At 58.8% G+C, this 16,467-nt stretch overlaps 1 protein-coding gene across 2 annotated transcripts; it reads right to left on the reverse strand.

Annotated features, from left to right (window-relative positions):
* Nucleotides 1-3,133: 3,133 nt before the first annotated feature.
* Nucleotides 3,134-15,728, reverse strand: PITX1 (paired like homeodomain 1). 2 transcript variants are annotated; one of them, XM_070793605.1, is made up of 5 exons: nucleotides 15,506-15,728; nucleotides 15,000-15,239; nucleotides 9,183-9,419; nucleotides 6,643-6,875; nucleotides 3,134-4,698 (listed from the first exon to the last, which is right to left on the reverse strand). In XM_070793605.1, the coding sequence occupies exons 3-5, from the start codon at nucleotides 9,349-9,351 to the stop codon at nucleotides 4,156-4,158; spliced, it is 945 nt and encodes a 314-aa protein (XP_070649706.1). In that variant the 5' UTR covers nucleotides 9,352-9,419; nucleotides 15,000-15,239; nucleotides 15,506-15,728; the 3' UTR covers nucleotides 3,134-4,155. The 2 variants fall into 2 exon arrangements, with proteins under 2 accessions (XP_070649706.1, XP_019820506.2); XM_019964947.2 differs by lacking the exons at nucleotides 15,000-15,239; nucleotides 15,506-15,728 and having other exon boundaries at nucleotides 9,183-9,706.
* Nucleotides 15,729-16,467: the final 739 nt, after the last annotated feature.

Raw genomic sequence — 16,467 nt, forward strand, 5'->3', positions numbered from 1 at the left:
AGAGGAAACAGCCTCAGAGACCTTAACTCTCTTGCCCAAGGCAACTCAGAGGTAGAGGCAGAACTCAAACTCTTGCTTTCAAAGACCACAGCAAAAGTTCCCATGGATGCCAGAGCCAAGTAAGCACCCCAGGAGAAGGGGAGGTCCCTGGGCAGAAGGTGACTGAGGCCCTGTTACTATCCTACCAGGGAGCAGCAGCAGGCTGAGGCATGTGGAGAGAGGGCCACCCAGAGCCACCCCAGGGACTCCTCAGGCAGTGCCCCCTGGCAAGGCAGCCTTTCCAGCTGTGATCCCTTCGAGCTCCAGGTGACTCAGGGGCCCAGACGGAGGCCTGCAGCCTGACTGTGGCCATGAAGCCAGGGGAGCAATTCCGTTCCTTTCCTGCAATGACCAGGCATTATGAGGGGTGCACATGGGGGCTCACCCCACTCTCCATTGGTGCCCACTGTGCCTTCAAGGCAGTGCTGGGCACCAGCCTCTTGTCCCCCAACCCTCATTTGTGGCCTCTCTAAGCCTGTAGCAGCCCTTTAGGGCTCACTTTGTCAGGATCAGGTAAGAACAAGTCTGCCTGTGTTTTCTGAGGGGCAGTCCTATGTTACTTTGGCCACCTGATGCGAGAAGCTGACTCATTGGAACAGATCCTGATGCTGGGAAAGATTGAAGGCAAAAGAAGAAGGGGCTGGCAGACGATGAGATGGTTAGATATAGCATCACCGACTCAATGGACATTAATTGGAACAAATTCTGGGAGACAGTGAAGGACAGGGGAGCCTGGCATGCTGCAATCCATGGGGTCACAAAGAGCTGGACACTTAACAACTGAACAAGTCCTATGTTGCCAGCAGAAATTATGATCTCTTTAAGATCAGACAGCGCCCCCTACCCCTGAAGTTGTCCATGGTAATTGGCATGTGGTAGCCTTGTGCAGAGTGGGGAGTGACAGGGTTTGAATCCACTCCATCACTCCTACTCTATGAGTTCTTTAAGCCTCTGGGGCCTCATCAGGGAAAGGGGACAATGAGGATCCTTCTTGCAGGGCTGCTGTGCAGGTAAGGGTGCTTATCTATGAGAAGTGCAGGGGGCTCTAGTTCCTGAAGGGCTCAGTAAATGATGACACTTGCCACTAAAGACAGAGATGGCGCCACCTCCACTGAAAAGCCTTGCCTGGCTATCCTGTTTGAGGCAGGACTTTTTTTTTTCTCTTCTTACTCACAACACCCTGTTCTTTTTCTTCAAAAGCACTCAGCCCAGTTTGTAATTATACGTGTTTGTTTACTTGTCCACGAGAGCAGGGACTGTGTCTGTTTCCTACTTCTCCATCCCCAGCACCAGGGGCAGGAGTGCAGTAAATGTTGAATGAACCTCCCCAGTCCTCTTCAGACAGAGCAGGACTAGCACTTTCTGCCATTTCTCAGAGGGCTTGGCTCTTAAAGCCCCGCATATTCCTTAGCACCCCCTCCAGAGATGACCCTGCAGCTGGTGTAGCTGGGGAGAGCTGGCTACTCTCTGCAGCCACAGAGTTCCCTAGGTCAGAATAGCTGGGTGGGACCCAAGGCTGGGTCCTGCACTCACCTCGGCCATGGTCCCTGATGGGACAGTGGGGTCATTCAGCTTTTGCCTCTCCTACCGGCTGCAGTTCTTTGCCCTGTGGCCCCACAGCCACATTAAGTCTCCACCAGAACCCCTCTTCGGCCCTCCTCTCACCTGAGGCTGAGCCTGACATTCAGAGAGGCCTCTCTGCCTCCCACTTCCCTCTAGTCCCACCTCCTTCTAGGTCTCCCCTGCCTCCTGCCCTCAGCTGAGCCCAGGGCCCCCTGGCCTTGGCAGATGTGTGAGTCGGGGAGGCACTCTGAGTCCAGATGTGATTGTGTTTATGTTTCCAGAGAGTGAGGGGTCGGAGCTCTGGACTGGAGCCGTTGGGGGAGGGGTGGTCTGGCTCCAGCCCCCCTGCCCCAACCTTCCCTTCCCCCACCTCCCTCCCCAGCCTGTGTATCTGGCCCTGTCCTTCTCAGATCCCGGCACTCCAAGTCCTACAGAATCAGGCTGAGCCATCCCGCAGGAAGGACCCCTCCTTACTCCTCCTCTGAAGGTGAGAAGACCATGGAAAGATGCTTGACTTTGGAATTCGTGTGACCTTGGCCCACTGCATAGTGTGATGGAGCCCTAGTTCCATCATCTGTATAGTAGGGCCAACACTCCTGACCTCAGAGTCAGTACTGACCCGGTCTGGGAATGTGTGCACAGGGCTCTCCAGCTATTAACCCATGACTAAGCCCATGGCCATACCGCATCCCAGCTAGGGCCTGCCTGGGCCCAGCCCCAGGGCATTGCCCATCACAAGGTGACTCTAAAGCAGAATACTAACCCCTCCTTCCTCACCCGCTGCAGCTGCAAACATTTTGTTTTGCCATTAGAAATGACTTACTTAAGGGAAGCAGAATTTTACAGGCAGTTTACAGGCTGGTCTTGTTCAGTAGTTTCCCAAGTGGGGGAGGGTGGTGGCGCTGGGAGCCACAGATACGTTGGGATGGAAGGGAAGTGAGAAATGAGTTCTGCGTAGTGGACACTTTCACCGGAATAGCCATATGCCCCTGGGTGGGATTTCGATGTGGAAAGGCAGAGGGAGGCCCTGGCTAGACTCTGGCGGATCCAGTACCCTCGGTCCTCCTTAACAGCAAGAGCAGGGCTCACGGTGCGGCACCGGGCCTATGAGAGAAAAGGCAACCCCGGGCCTAAAGAAACTTTTAGCGGCTCCCACCCCAAGGTTCCCGGCAGACAAAGGCTGCGCACCACCCTGAGAGGCTGGAGGGCCATTCAGGCCCAGCCTGAGAAGAACCTGCAGAATCGGGCGGTCTAGGCTGGGGCAGCCCGCGCAGCGCCGGAGGCTGAGCGGCTCAGTCGATTGCTTGGGGGGGGCGCGCGCGCGCTTGGAGAGGGAGTTGGTAGCGCCCAACCGCGCCCTCAAGGGAGCTGGGCTGAACAGGCCAGGAATGGTGGCGGGGACGTAGGGGTAGGGTCCTCTGGCGGGGTCGGCCTCGGCTCTTCCCTCCTACGAGCAGAGCCCACGGGGACCTATTTCCCTTTCTACCCACCTTCCTTCTCGCCGAATGAAGCAGTCAGGGCTCGGCAGCGGTTAGCACGCTCGTACTATGGTTTTTAATAGACGTACATGGACAAGTCGATATAGACAGATTTATAATTCTATACAGTCAGTCCGACATACACAGGGACGCTGTAAACAGGGGCGCGGGCCGGAGAGCGGGTGTGCAAAGTGGGCGCGGCTGGGGCCCTGGCCGCGCCCCGAGCTCTCCCGGCTCGACTCTTGCACGGCGGGCGGTGAAGAGGGGGCTCTTCGCCGGGAAAGGGGGGGGGCCCTCTCCTAGGCCCGGGGGGAGCCGAGCGGAGGGCCTGGGTCTGCGGCGAAGCTTAGGGGCTGGGATGCTTGGAGACAAGCACTCAGCATGCTCCCGCCTCGACCGCACCGCCAGCTGCCGTTCCTTGGCCTTAAAATAGGACTCCGGGGCACGGGGCAGGCGAGGGCTCCTCGAGGCGCGCCGGGGCCATTAGTACGGCTCCGCGGCGAGTTCCCGACCCTGGGCTGGGTACCATCATCCCCGGCGCAACGCCCGCTCCAACTTGGATCCGGATCGAGCTATAAGGTATGCTCAGCCGGGCCTAGCTAGGAGGGGGCGTCTTGGTTCCCACCTGGCCGGGGCCCAGGTTTGCCTGGGCTCCGCGCTCCAGTTCACAGGCGCGGCTGCTCAGTCTGGGTCCAGCGCGGCGGGAACGCGGGCTACGGGGGGCGTCTCCTCCGGGCCGCCGGCCTGGGCACTCGCCTCCCGCGCCGCGCGCGTCCCCTCCGCGGAGTGGCCCACCCGGGCCCCAAGCGAGCGAACGTGCACCACCCGCGCCATCCCGAGGGAAATTGCAACTCATCCGTTTTTTTTTCGCGGCACTTTTCTCCGACGTCTTTTTTGTTTTGTCTCGTTTTGGAGGGTAGAGTGAGGTCCAGGGAAGCAAACACAAAATCAAGCCGGAGGTGGGGAGGTGGGGAGGAGGGGGCGGCTCAGGAGCCAGGTCCTCCGCGCCCGCCCCGGCCCCGGCCCCGACCCCGGCGCCGTTCCGGCCGCCGGCCCGCGTGGCCCGGCCGGGCGGTCAGCTGTTGTACTGGCACGCGTTGAGGCCCGAGGCCGGGCCCTGCAGGCCGCCGTAGCCGAAAGACGAGTGCTGCTTAGACTTGAGCCGCAGGCTGGCCAGGCTCGAGTTGCACGTGTCCCGGTAGACGCTGTAGGGCGAGGCGGGTGTGCCATACGGGCAGGCGCCCGGCGACATGGCCGAGTTAAGCGAGGAGCCGGTGAGGTTGTTGATGTTGTTGAGGCCCGAGTTGGGCATGCCGGGCACGGCGCCCGGGCCCATGCTCGAAGGCATGGTCATGGAGGAGATGGAGCTGGGGGCCGAGAACATGGACTGCGACGACAGCGGGCTCATGGAGTTGAAGAAGGTGAAGCTCTTGGTGGAGAGAGGCGCTGGCGCCAGGCTCTTGGCGGCCCAGTTGTTGTAGGAGTACCCCGCGGCGTACACGTCGTCGTAGGGCTGCACCAAGCCGCTGAACTGCGGCACGTAGCCGCCCTTGCACAGGTCCAGCTGCTGGTTACGCTCGCGCTTCCGCCACTTGGCTCGCCGGTTCTTGAACCAGACCTAGGCGAGGGGGACCGGAGAAGGGTCAGGGCTGCCGGGCGGGAAGGCGCCCCCACCGCCCCCGCCCCACCCCGAGGCCTCAACCCGCTTCCTTCTCCCCAATACCGTTTCTTTTCTTCCATGTTTGCGCCCCTGCCTTCTCCCCACAATGGTTCCTTTCCTGTCCCCAGAAAATATTACTAGTCTTTTCTTTTTTCTGATCTTTATCCTCTTCCCCTAATTAAATCCGGTTTCTTCTCCTAAGGCGGATCCTCGTTTTGTTTTTTTAATAACAAATATTTGTTTTCTTTCTTCCTCTCTCAACCAGGTTATCTTGTGCCTTTTCCCGCAAACGGTTCCCTATCTCCTAAATACTCCGTCCATTTTCCTCTCCAACACTAAAGGTAGTTTTCTAACCTCAAATATAGTATCTTGCGACTCCTCAGTCTATTTTTCATTCCTCAGTCTGTTTCCATCTTTATTGGTAATATTTGACATTCTCATTTCTGTCCCAGATGTTTATTTTCATTGGGTCCACCCCGCTATCTGAACCACTTTTTTCTCCCTCAGGCCATTTTTCTGTGTTATCCCCCATTTTTGATCCTTTTGATTCTTCTCCAAATATTTAGTTTTTTCCTTCTTTCCAAATATCTTGACCCTCACTATTTTCTCTTAAATAGTCGATTCTTTATTTTTCTCAAATACTTGATCCTTTTGCTTCTCCCTTATTTATTTCCTGCCACCTAAATATATGCCAGATATGTTTTTCTGCAAATATTTAATTTCCTTTCACTTCTTACTAGTTTCTCTCTGCTTTCCCCCTCTACTTTTCCCCACAAAATTCAGTTAAGAACCTCTTTTATTCCCAAATCCCAGTTCTTGCCCTGGGCTGTTCCCCCGACCTTTCTTGCCAGATCCGTGCATGTCAGCCTTCTCCATCCCAAGCACTAACATTGCCTGATTCCTCCCCCCACCCCACCCCTACCACCGTAAACCGGGGGGCAGGATTAGTGAGTTCTGGATTACTGAGTGCTGTCTTCTCTCCCTACCCCACTGGGCTGGCCAGCCTGACTCGGGCGGGGTGAGAGCTGAGGTTATAGCAGGGAGTCTGTGGCCCTGGTGGGACTTTGGTTTAGTTTGGGACGTGCTCCCAATATCTGATTAAATGTTTGCAGTACCCAGAGAAGAAACTACTCTCTTGCTGCTCTGGCAGAAAAGCCATGTATTCACTGGGAAGCGAGGGGTGAGAAGAGCAAGTGTGCAGTCTCATCTTGGGTTGGAGACCTTAGATCTCCAAAGGGATTCCTCCTGAAGCTCACTTGTCCACCAGATTTGTCCCCCACCTCCCACCTGACCCCAGCCCTACAGGAAAGGTCATTATGGAAAGGGTTCAGCTACAGGTTGGCTGATGACTGACAAAGAGTCAGGTGGAGAGTATCCTGAGATTGTGAACTAGCCAACTGCGGATGGAGCCACTGACCCAGGAAGTTTTGAGACCCCAAGCCTAGGCTCTTCCCAGCCCTCTCTAAGACTGCCAGGCAGGATCTGCCTTTCCGTTTCGTTTTTGCAGGAAGGCACTAGCGGCCCCACGTCCCCAGCGGCGGGGAATCCTCTGCACAGATTAGGGTGGTTAAGTCCGGGCGGGCTCTAGGCTCTACTGGGCAGGGGAACGTCCCTTGGGGCCACAGGCCTTTGGATGGGGGCTGCGGTGAAGCCAGAGGGTCAGGTAGGATGTGGGTCAGAAAGATCCCAGGAGACAAAAGCCGATGGGCGCTAGCACCAAACGGCTCAGCAGCAGCTGGGTAGACTGGGCCTAAGGTGGAATCTCCTCCGGTGGAGGGAGGAAGAAGGTCTGAGTGTTGGAAAGAGTGTTAGTCTAGGCGCGCGTCTAAGCTTTCAAGGTCTGCGCTGGGCCGGCTGGCAGCCTTCTGCGCGGGTCCCCTTAGGCGCACACCCCGCGCTCACCCTCACGCGTGGCTCGGTGAGGTTGGTCCACACGGCGATCTCCTCCCGCATGCTCATGTCCGGGTAGCGGTTCCTCTGGAACGTGGCCTCCAGCTCTTGCAGTTGCTGGCTTGTGAAGTGCGTGCGTTGCCGCCGCTGCTTCTTCTTCTTGGCGGGGTCCTCGGCACCGCCGCAGCCCGCGCCGCCGGCACCGCTGTCCTCGGGCCCCTTGGGTTCCCCGCCGCGCTCCTTTTCTGAAGCAGGCAGGGTGGGGCGCCGGTCACCTCGGGCTTTTGCCCTGTTGCACCCCGTCCCGGCTCCACCGAAGCGCCCGCGGTCAGCGCTGGCCGTCCGCCCTCCCGCCAGGGGCCCTGGAATTGTCCCCGCTGGAAAGAGCCCGTCTGTGCCTGGTGGGTCAGTAGTCACCTTCTGGTCAGGCTCGTCTGGGAGCAAAGCCCAGGAGTTGGAGCCGCGGACCAAGGTTCCCAGCTGGGCAGGGCCTGCTCTCACCGGTCGGCACACGCTGGAGCCCTACGTTGATGCCACCCGAAAATGTACAGTTTTTAGGGCTCTTGGGGGTTCTAAATCGGAGATCTCTGCTTTTCTGAACTAGGATCAGACTTTTCTAGCTTGAAGCTAGGGGATCCGTGGAGCCAGAGCCAGGCGGTGGCCTGCAAGTTCTTCTCCCCGGGCCGGAGCCGGAGCCCCACTGAGCCGGGCAGGCACAGCACAGCCGGTTTCTCGCCTTAGCTCCAGGCCTCAAGTCCCAAGGCCCAGAAAATCCCTCTGGCGGCTGCCAGGCAGCCCAGACCCACAGGCTCTGTCTAGGTGACCTGGGAGCTCTAGTCTCGCTCCCTCTCTCAAGCTACACAAAACACAGTCATAGAAACACTGAAACATAAAGAAAAAGGATTTAAAACCAAAATACTGAATCCCAGAAAAGCTAACAGCTCTATGGGTAAAAACACAGAAAGGGTCACAAACTCTTAAAAATAGGCAGATAGAAACACAGCAAACGCAAATTAAGAAGTCAGAAACCTCCATGCAAACACTAACTAAATACAGTGCTGTACGTTTATAAGCTCCAGGCAGGCACAGGCATTTATTTATCCGGGGTTTTTAAAACATCAACGTAGTGTTGTAGATAGATTTTTTTTTTAACCCCTTCTGGATAATGCCCTTCCCCAGGTAATTTTTAAATCCCAGGGAAATACAACACTGTAGTTAGGTAACAAATTCCGCAAGTAACACCACTGTAAGTGGATTTTGAGAAAACCCCGGAGAAACGCGCCATTTTGGATTGACTTTTTAAAATCTCTTATATTATTGTAAATAAGTAAAATCTCTTGTAAAATGTAGAAATTTTAATTTGAAAATGTACCTAGAATAGCAGTTCTTTCTACATCGAAATATACAGTTAAAAATTTAAATCTATTCTCATAGACTTTTTTTTTTTTAAAAGAGCAACTGTAATTATATATTTCTCCGGGCTTTTAAAAATAAAAACCAACCAAAGGCCACGGTTAAAACTTTTGAAAACAAAAGTACCGTCCTGCGTTGATTGTTTTTTAACCAACCAAACAGAACCTCTCAGAGAAAGTCACTTAGGGATGCAAAACAGAAACAAATAGAGATTACAAACGCGTAGAGAAACACTCAGCGGAGGATTAAGAAGTGAACGCAGAAGAGGCGCCCAAGGCCCGGGGAGTGGGGAGCTCGGCGGCGCCGCCGAATTAGGACCGAGAGCGCCGGAGCCGTTCGGAGACCCGGGAGCCCGAACAGGGCGGGGGGTTAGCCTCGTTGCTGCCCGCGCCGCCCACCCGCCGGCCCAGCGGTTGCTGGGGGAAAAAAAAAGCTTGAGCTCGGACAAAAACGCAGCGCGGAAGGAGACGTGCCTGAGCCGAGTTGGAGCCCTGGATAGGCGGCCTGGCGGCTCCCGGCTCCCGCGGCGCACGTGCGGCGGGGATCCTTCTTTTGAGGGGTCCTATATCCGAGCCGGGCGGCGCCTCTTGGCCCGCCTGCCCTCGCTGTCCTCTCTTTTCCTTTTACTTAAGGTTGTTGTTTTTTTGCCCCCCAGTTTGCTTTTCTGATTTCGCCCGCCATACCTTCTCCCCGCTTTGCCCCTCTCAAGTCAGTCGCCCAGTCTGTCGGGGTGTCTGTACTCTGTTTCTCTGGGCACTTTCTCTCGCCCACCCGCCCATTCCTCTCTGATCTGCTCCTCTCCTTCGGTTCCAGCGGCCCCTGGACAACCAGTTGCGCAAACCTAACTTTTTTCCCCGCTCTATTTGCTCCTGATCGAGAGAGGCTGTCATTTCGACCTTCCGGTTGTAGGTTCGTGCGTCGGCCGGTCAGTTGGAGCGACGGGACCGCGTGGAAGCGCCTTGGGAAAGCACTAAAATTTCCGTTTCATAAAGAGCGTCCATGTCCACGTTCATCGTCAGATGGAGAATGGGAAAAGGCAAGGTCCTGACGCTCCTGGAGCGTAGAGCGAGCCCGACTGCGGGGCGCGGCCCTGCTCGCCCGGGTGGTTCCGCGCGCGCCTCGCGGGGAGCCGCTCTTACCTGGTAGCTCCGTGTCGGACGACTCGCTGGCGGAGTTTTCGAGAGGCTCGCGGGGGTCGGCCGTGCGGGCTAGGTGGAAGGCGGGCCCCATGTCGTGCGGCTGCGGCGGTGGCGGCCGGAGTCCCTCTGGCAGCCGCTCCAGGCTCATGCCCCCCTTGAAGGCGTCCATGAAGGCGGGGACCGAGGCGGGCGCTCCGGGGGCCGGGGCTGGGCGCGCCCGGCCGCCCCGGCGGCGACCTGCGAGGACAAGAGCGCAGCCCCTAAGCGGCTGCCCCCCAGGGCTGCCCGCGCCCGCAACGACGCCGCGCTCGCCCCATGGGCCGCCCGGGGCTGCGGGGCCAGGCGGGCGGCAGCGGCAGCGGTTTCTCGCGACCCGGGGGCCCGGCTTCGCGCTCCGCGCTGCGCTCCCGCCGCTCGGGCCTCAGCCGCCCGCCCGGCCCCGGCTCCGGCTCCCGATCCGGGGCCGGTTTCTAAGGCTCCGGACGGCGCCGGCAGAGTCTGTCTTAAAGCGACAGCGCGCACCGCCAGGTTCCAGCAGTCCCTGCGCCAGGGGTGGTGGGTGGGGTGGGCCTGGGTGGGAGGGGGCTGGGAGGGAGGGAGAGAGCGAGCGAGCGAGGGAGCGCGGGCGGAATCCAGCCCCGAGCCGCCCGCGCCGCCGCGCCCTCTCTGCCGCCCTCCCTCCCTCTCGGCCTGCCTCGCCCGCGCCCTCCCCCTCCGCAGCCACCTTCCCGCCGCCTCCCCCCTCCCGCGGCCTCGCCGCGCCTCACCCTCCTTCCCCGGTGGCACACTGAGTTCTCCCTCGGCCGCACAAAAGAAACGCATCTGGCTTGCAAGTCCCGCGCGGCTCGTGCCCACCTCAAGCCCCAAATGACTTGTTTCGCTCAGAAATCAACTCCTGTCTGGGCCGCCTCGGAGTTCCGAGCCCCCGGCGAGAACAGCCCGGGATGAGTGAACGTTCACCGAGCAGGATCCAACCGACCGGGCGCCTGCGAGTCAGCGCCAGGGCGGGGGCAGAGCCCGGGGCTCGTTCCGGCAGCTCCCAAAGGCGTCCTCGTCGAGGGGCCGCGGCCCCTCCTTCCCCGGCCTCTTCTCCCGGGACCCGAGCCAGGCTGAGTGACAGCAGCCTGCGCTCTAATGGGCCCCCGGATGCTGCCTCCTAATTAGCTTGGACCCTCTCCCCCAAGGCTGCTTCTCAGGCCTACCCCCTCTGCACCGCAGTCAATTTTCCGGGATTGGGATAGAACCGATGGCTTCTAATCAGACGAAACGTTTCTGTTGGCTCCAGGCCGCTGTCGAGTGCAGCAGGAGACCCCAAGTGCCCTGCCAGGCCCCCACAGCCTCTTCTCTCCCCTTGTTTTGCACCTTCAACGGTCTGGCCAAATCCGCCAGGTCCCGGCCTTGGCCACCACAAGGTGGGCCTCTCTCTGCCCTCTTCCTGGCAGGTTCGCAGGGCCTCACTTTGGCTTCTCAAGTGTGGCAGGCACAGGCCCGACAGGCCAGGTGACTGCAGTTTCTAAACCTAGGCCAGCAGGCCAGGAAGCCTAGGACAGTCTTGGAGCTTCTCTTAGCTACAACGGTAGCTAAGCTGCAGCACCAGTGGGCTCTCCACGAGCACAAACACGTTCCCCTTTCCATCCCTTAGAATGAGTCCCTCCTTGAACCCTCCTCCTTCACTGAAGTTTGTTGAAGGATTTTGCTTAACAATTGTTAACTGGTCCTGAGATGTCAGAGTCTTGAGCAAATCGGTGACAGCTGGGATGGTAGGGTGCAGCCCTGACCTGTTCCTCTAGCCACAGGTGGACCCCAGGGTGCCCTTTGCCCCTCTTCTGTGTGCCCCACTAGACAGAAGCAGCACTGGGCAGGATGGTGGTGGGGGTGGGGTGTGAGGCCCGGAGAAGCACTGTGGTCATCTCCAGGCCCAGTGCCTCACGCTTGGGCCCAGGGCATCCTAATGTTCTCCTGGGATCTCTGCCTGGGGCTAACTGTGCAGGCTGTCAGGGTCTGGGACCCTCAGCAGTCCCTGCCCTCACCTGGCTCCCTATCACCCTGGCAGTCACCTGTCTCTACCCCAGGCTGAGCTCTTTGGTGAGGATTGTGGGGGCAAGGGCATGGGCAGGGTAGAACCAGGCCTGCCTCTCACTCCCTTGGCCCCAGCCCAAGGCCCCCAGCTCTGGGTCCTGGGGAGTAAGCACAGTTCGTTAGGGCCGGCCCATTCTCCCTGGGTGCCTGTGACCACAGCGGGCAAACTCTGAGGCTGGGGCCAGAGGAGAATGCATCCAGGAGTTTGGGCTGGGGGAGTGGCTCCAACTTCTCCAAAGGGAATTTTCTGTAGGCTGAGACCCCCAGGGAGAAAGCAGATTTGGTGTGTAGGGGATGGGGAGGGGCTCATGGACACAGGGAACAGTGGTTGCTGAGCATTTGGCCTCAGCCCCATCTTTGACCACAGTTTTCAGTTGACTCTCCTGAAGGAGCAATACCTCCTTTCCAGGATGTATTTAGGTGTTATGCCATGCCAGTGAGTGCCCCTCCGCATGCTACCTTCCTGGTAGCTGCCTTACTTCGATAGGACAGTGAGCCACCCAGCCTGCCAGGGTCACAGAAGCATGCACATACTTATATGTACTGCGAACCTGTACAGGTGTGCTGTGCACACATACACACACACATACTGTGCCCACACATGGGAGTGCTGAATACAGTCACATACATGTACACACAACCAGGCCTCTGAGCTCCAGAACTCTGATGCTGTCTGGCACGAAATCTGGCTGAGAGGGGTGTGTTCTAAGCCCACCAAGTGTCAGGCCAAGGTGGGAAGCACAGTGCTCCTCTGGGAGGGGTCGTGAAATGAATGGTCTGCCTTTGGGCGTCCAGAGGCTGGCCATCACAGCTCACACTCCCCAGAGGGTCTAAAGAGTCAGGCGTTCCGTGGATGGGGACTGTTTTGTGACTCTGCAGCTCTAGCTACTCAGTCTGAGGGACTTGTGTCCCTCACTGTTGATGCATTTAATGCAGTTATTGAGCACCTGCTGTGTGCCCCTCCAGATCCAAGCCTCTGGCAGTGCTCCAAGCGGTCACAATAATCCCTATATTTGGAAATCTTGATGCCTGCTGTGTGGACTGAAAGGTCCTCAGACTATTGCGGGTGAAGCTCCATATCCCGGGGCCCTGAGCCCTAGGGAGGGGCTGAGACTAGTGGGGGTTGCCCAGGGGTGTCTTCTCCACTGGACCCAGTCAGCACTGAAGGAGTAGGGGTGAGGAACTGATCCAGAGGAGGCCCTGGCCTGATCTCGGGTGCTGGCTGGAGAAGGGACCTGGGGTGCTCTGTCTTCTTCCTCAGCCGCTCTCTCCCCTGGCCACTATCCCGGGCAGAATAGGGGCTTCTTGCACACACTCACAGATGCAACACACACACACACACACACACACACACACACACACACACACACACACACACACACGAGACAGGAGGCAGCTCTCTTTCAGGAGTAAGAGCAGGGACTCAATATTCCCTTGGCTTTGCTGTGTGACCTTGGGCAAGGCTTGACCTACACTGTGCTACAGCTCCCAAGTCTGACATGACACAGTGATCCCTGACTGCTGCTTCAGCCTCCACCTCACCAGATGATGGGACATGAGGAAAGAAGGGAAGGGGGCTTACTGGGGTTGGAAACAACCCTCCAGGCCACACAGAGCTAGCAATGATTCTGTGACTTTCAGGAAATTTGGGGCTTAGAGTCCTGGCTGGGTTCAGCAGAGAAGCCTGGGCTCTTGTTGGGTTGAAATAATCACCACAGGGACCCTTCCTGAGGCTGAGCTTACAGAAAACAGACTCTGCCCAAGAATGGCTTAGTCATTTTATTTGGGAAGGGTGATTGGAGGGTCCTCATGGAGGGCATCCTTCCACCCACTCACAGGGGTACCTTGTCCTAATCTTTGCACCAGAATCAAGGGATTTTAGGAAAAGGAAAGGAATGTGCCATGGCTTGCCTCCGGGGCCATCCGTGACTCTCTGGGACATTCCAGCCCTAAGCCTCTTAGGCCGTGGAGAAGTTCAAACTAGAAAACCCAGTTTTGGGAGTGCAGCCGGGACCACCTACCTCCTTCTGCCAGATCTAACACCCCCTCCCCAATAAAAATCATTGTTTCTTTGACTGAAAGCAGTTTCTGGGTGATGGGAAAGGGGCGCTCAGGTAGGTGGCTGGGAATGATCCTTTCAGCTTTCAGGTCCCCAGCCTGCAACCTCCTTTCAGTTGGGGTTCCCCAGCCTGTCCCAGTGAGAACAGCTGAGGTGTACTGGGAGCACGAAACTCAGAACTCGCTGAAAGCAGCTGGTAGAGCCCATCGCTCTCCAGGCTCACAGCTCACCCAAGCCCACTGGTCACTCTGTAGTTTCTGAGAATGGCTGAGCCAGGGGACGAGCAGGCTGGGAAAGTGGCAGTGGCTGGTCACACAGCTGGGAAGCAGAGGGTCAGCTTTTGCTGTTCACAGTCTCCTCTTCCCAGCAGCTGCCTTCCTAATGGAAGGGCACGCTGAGCCTGGCCTGAAGGTCAACAAAAGCCACCTCAACATCCTAGAGTTGGGCACCGGGTCTATACACCCCAGACAACTTCTTTTCCTTTTTCAACAGAGGTGAGGGCTTCCACAGCAGTCTGAGGAAAAGGCTGGAGGCCAGTGAGTCCACCTCTTGGGCTGCCCCCCGCTGCCTGTAGCTTTTGTCATTATTCTTGACCTGTATCCTCTGCCAAGTGGACAGCAACCTGGGGTTGCCACCCTCCGGCCCCCGTGGCTGTCAGAGGCCACTGGGCTGCCAAGAGAATACCCGAGCCCTGGTTTCTCAGAAAAGTGGATTCAAATATTTTGATTAAGGGAATTCCTAAATTAGAAAACATTGGAACCAAGATTCGCTGTTGGTTCCCATTTCTGCGATCCGGGCCGCCGGGGGCCCTGCTTAACCACGGCGGAATCAGCTCAGATTTAGGAGACTGGTCAATTTGAGAATTCCGAGACCCGGTTCTAGAGAAGCGGCTGCGTGCTCGGGAACCCTGCGTCAACAACCAAACCCTGGAGAAGCTGCGGGAATATCTTTATTGGATTTTGCGAAGAGCACTTGGGGTTTCTCTTAGGGTAAGGAAAAGCCTGACGGTGGCGGCTAGGGCAGGCCGCTTTGGGCTGGGGGCGCCTCCAAGCACTGCGGCGGGACTTCGGGGTGCGCCGCGAAGAGAGCCGGGGCTCTGGCCGATGTCTGTTGCTTTTCTACATCATAGCTGCCCGAACAAACGAACAACCGAACGAATGAAGCGGTTTCGTTTAGGAAAAATACCCTCTTGACGCGAAGTAAGGCCAAAGTTCCCCGTGCGTGAAGAGGGGCCAGCGCTTCCGCTCGTTCTGGGGCCCCCATTCCTGGGTGCAGCGGAGAGCGGCGGGCGGCCCTCTCGCTTGCCGGTTCTCCCAGAGGTCCCCGGCGGTCCGCGCCACCACGAAGGGCTGCGAAGGGCGTCCAGGGCTGTGCCCTTGCAGGGCTGGGGCCCGCACCCCCGAAACTGTTGCTCTTTTAGGGTGCCCAGGGCTACAGCGTGGCGTGGGTCCGCCGGTTAGGTGAGGTAGTGCCTGACGATGGCAGCTGTGATTGTGCGCTGGGCGCAGGAACGAGCTCCTGGAGCTGCCTCGATGGCGCCTGGCCTTCGCGATGCGCTCAGTCCGGTGCCACCGGCTGGACCCCACCTACTCCCGGAGCGAACAGCGCGCAACTCGGCCACCACCTCCTTGCGCCCCAACACCGCAGGGACCCAGCGCCCCTAGCTCAAAGACTCTTACCCGACCCGGGCTGCGCGGCGCGTGCGGCTCCTCGGCTCCGGGCTCGCTCGCCACGGACTCTGGCTTAGATTTTCACTCCGACTGGAGCCCCGGATCCAGCTGTGTCTCTGGCTCTGCGCGCAGCTTCTGCCCCTTCTGGTTCGCTACATCCCAGCGCGCAAGGACCGGGCTGCCGCGGCTTGGCCCGCTCCTCCTGCTGCCGCCGCCGCCCGTCGCCCGCGGGGAAGGCGGGGACACTGACTGGGGAGGCGGGAAGGGGGGAGGGGAAGCGAGGCGCTCGTCGGGACCGGCGGGGAGGGGGCGGCGCGCAGTCCCGCGGGCTAGGGGTCCCGGCCTCCCTCGGGGCGCAGGCAGGGGTCGGCGCGGCTCGTGGCCGGGGCCCGAGGCCGTAGAGCGCTCCTCGGGACTGCGCGCGCGGAGGAGGGGCCTGGCCGCATGCGGACGGAGTCTCTGAGGGTCCCGGCCTGGCCCCGACGCGCCTTCTTTTCCCGGGCTCAGTTTCCCACCTGACACTCGAAGGGCTGGGCCTGATCTCGGTTTAGTCGGGGTCTGGTCGGAGTTTCCCCGGGTCCCGCCAGGTGAAGGTTTGAGCCGGGATTTTGAGAGTCGACTTTTCCCCCTTTCTGCTCAGCCTGCGGGAGGGAGCTGGTCTTGCATATTGGCCAGGGGAGTCCGCCGCGCAGAGCTTGGCAGCCAAGGGAGGTTTGTGGACGGACCCTAGAGTCAGTCTCTGTGTATGGTTGTGGAGGGTGGAGGGGCGCTTGCAAGGGAGGGACAACCGCCCGATCTGTTCTGCTTGGAGGATTCCCCACCCCACCCCCCGCCATTCTCCTCAGGGGCTGGGCTGATGAGGAAAGGGGAGACCCATCCCACGAGGACAGACTGCTGAGGCCCCTTGCCCAGCCCCTTGCCTGCACATCCTACAGCAGTCGTCCTGCTCGGCCCCTTCACAGGAGAGGACTCAACCTATGTGGCCAGGTTGGCCTGTCCCTGGCTGGTGGCTACTGGGAGATAAGTCAGACTAAGGGGAGCTGAGTTCTGTCAGCCATTGCCAGATATCCCGAGTGAAGCCCTGTGTTGGGAAAGCAGTTGGGCAAACAGGTTTCCTGTCTCCCCTAAGCGCCCAGGCTGAGCCTGCTGCTGCTGGGGCCCTGGGATGGGACGCAGAGTCGGGTGGGCAGTCCGTCTGGGACTACCCCCGTGACCAGAGCGGCTGAGCCTGCCCCGACGGCCGAGGGACTCAGAGTTGCCGCTTTGGCTCTAGGTGCCGGGAGATGGCAGTGTGGCGGCCGGGCATCAATGTTTCATGAGGTGCCATCACCCGCCGGCGCCTCCCTGCCTGGTTCACTCCAACAGCTGCTTCAGGAGAGGCCACGGCCCCTTGCCCGCCCTGGCGCCCTCTGGTCCCCACCTCTAAGGCTATCTGGCTGGAAACGTGGAGACCCCAGATTCCCTCCTAACCCCTAAA

The sequence above is a fragment of the Bos indicus genome, chromosome 7 (genome assembly GCF_029378745.1).
Source record: "Bos indicus isolate NIAB-ARS_2022 breed Sahiwal x Tharparkar chromosome 7, NIAB-ARS_B.indTharparkar_mat_pri_1.0, whole genome shotgun sequence".
Taxonomy (NCBI): Eukaryota; Metazoa; Chordata; class Mammalia; order Artiodactyla; family Bovidae; genus Bos; species Bos indicus.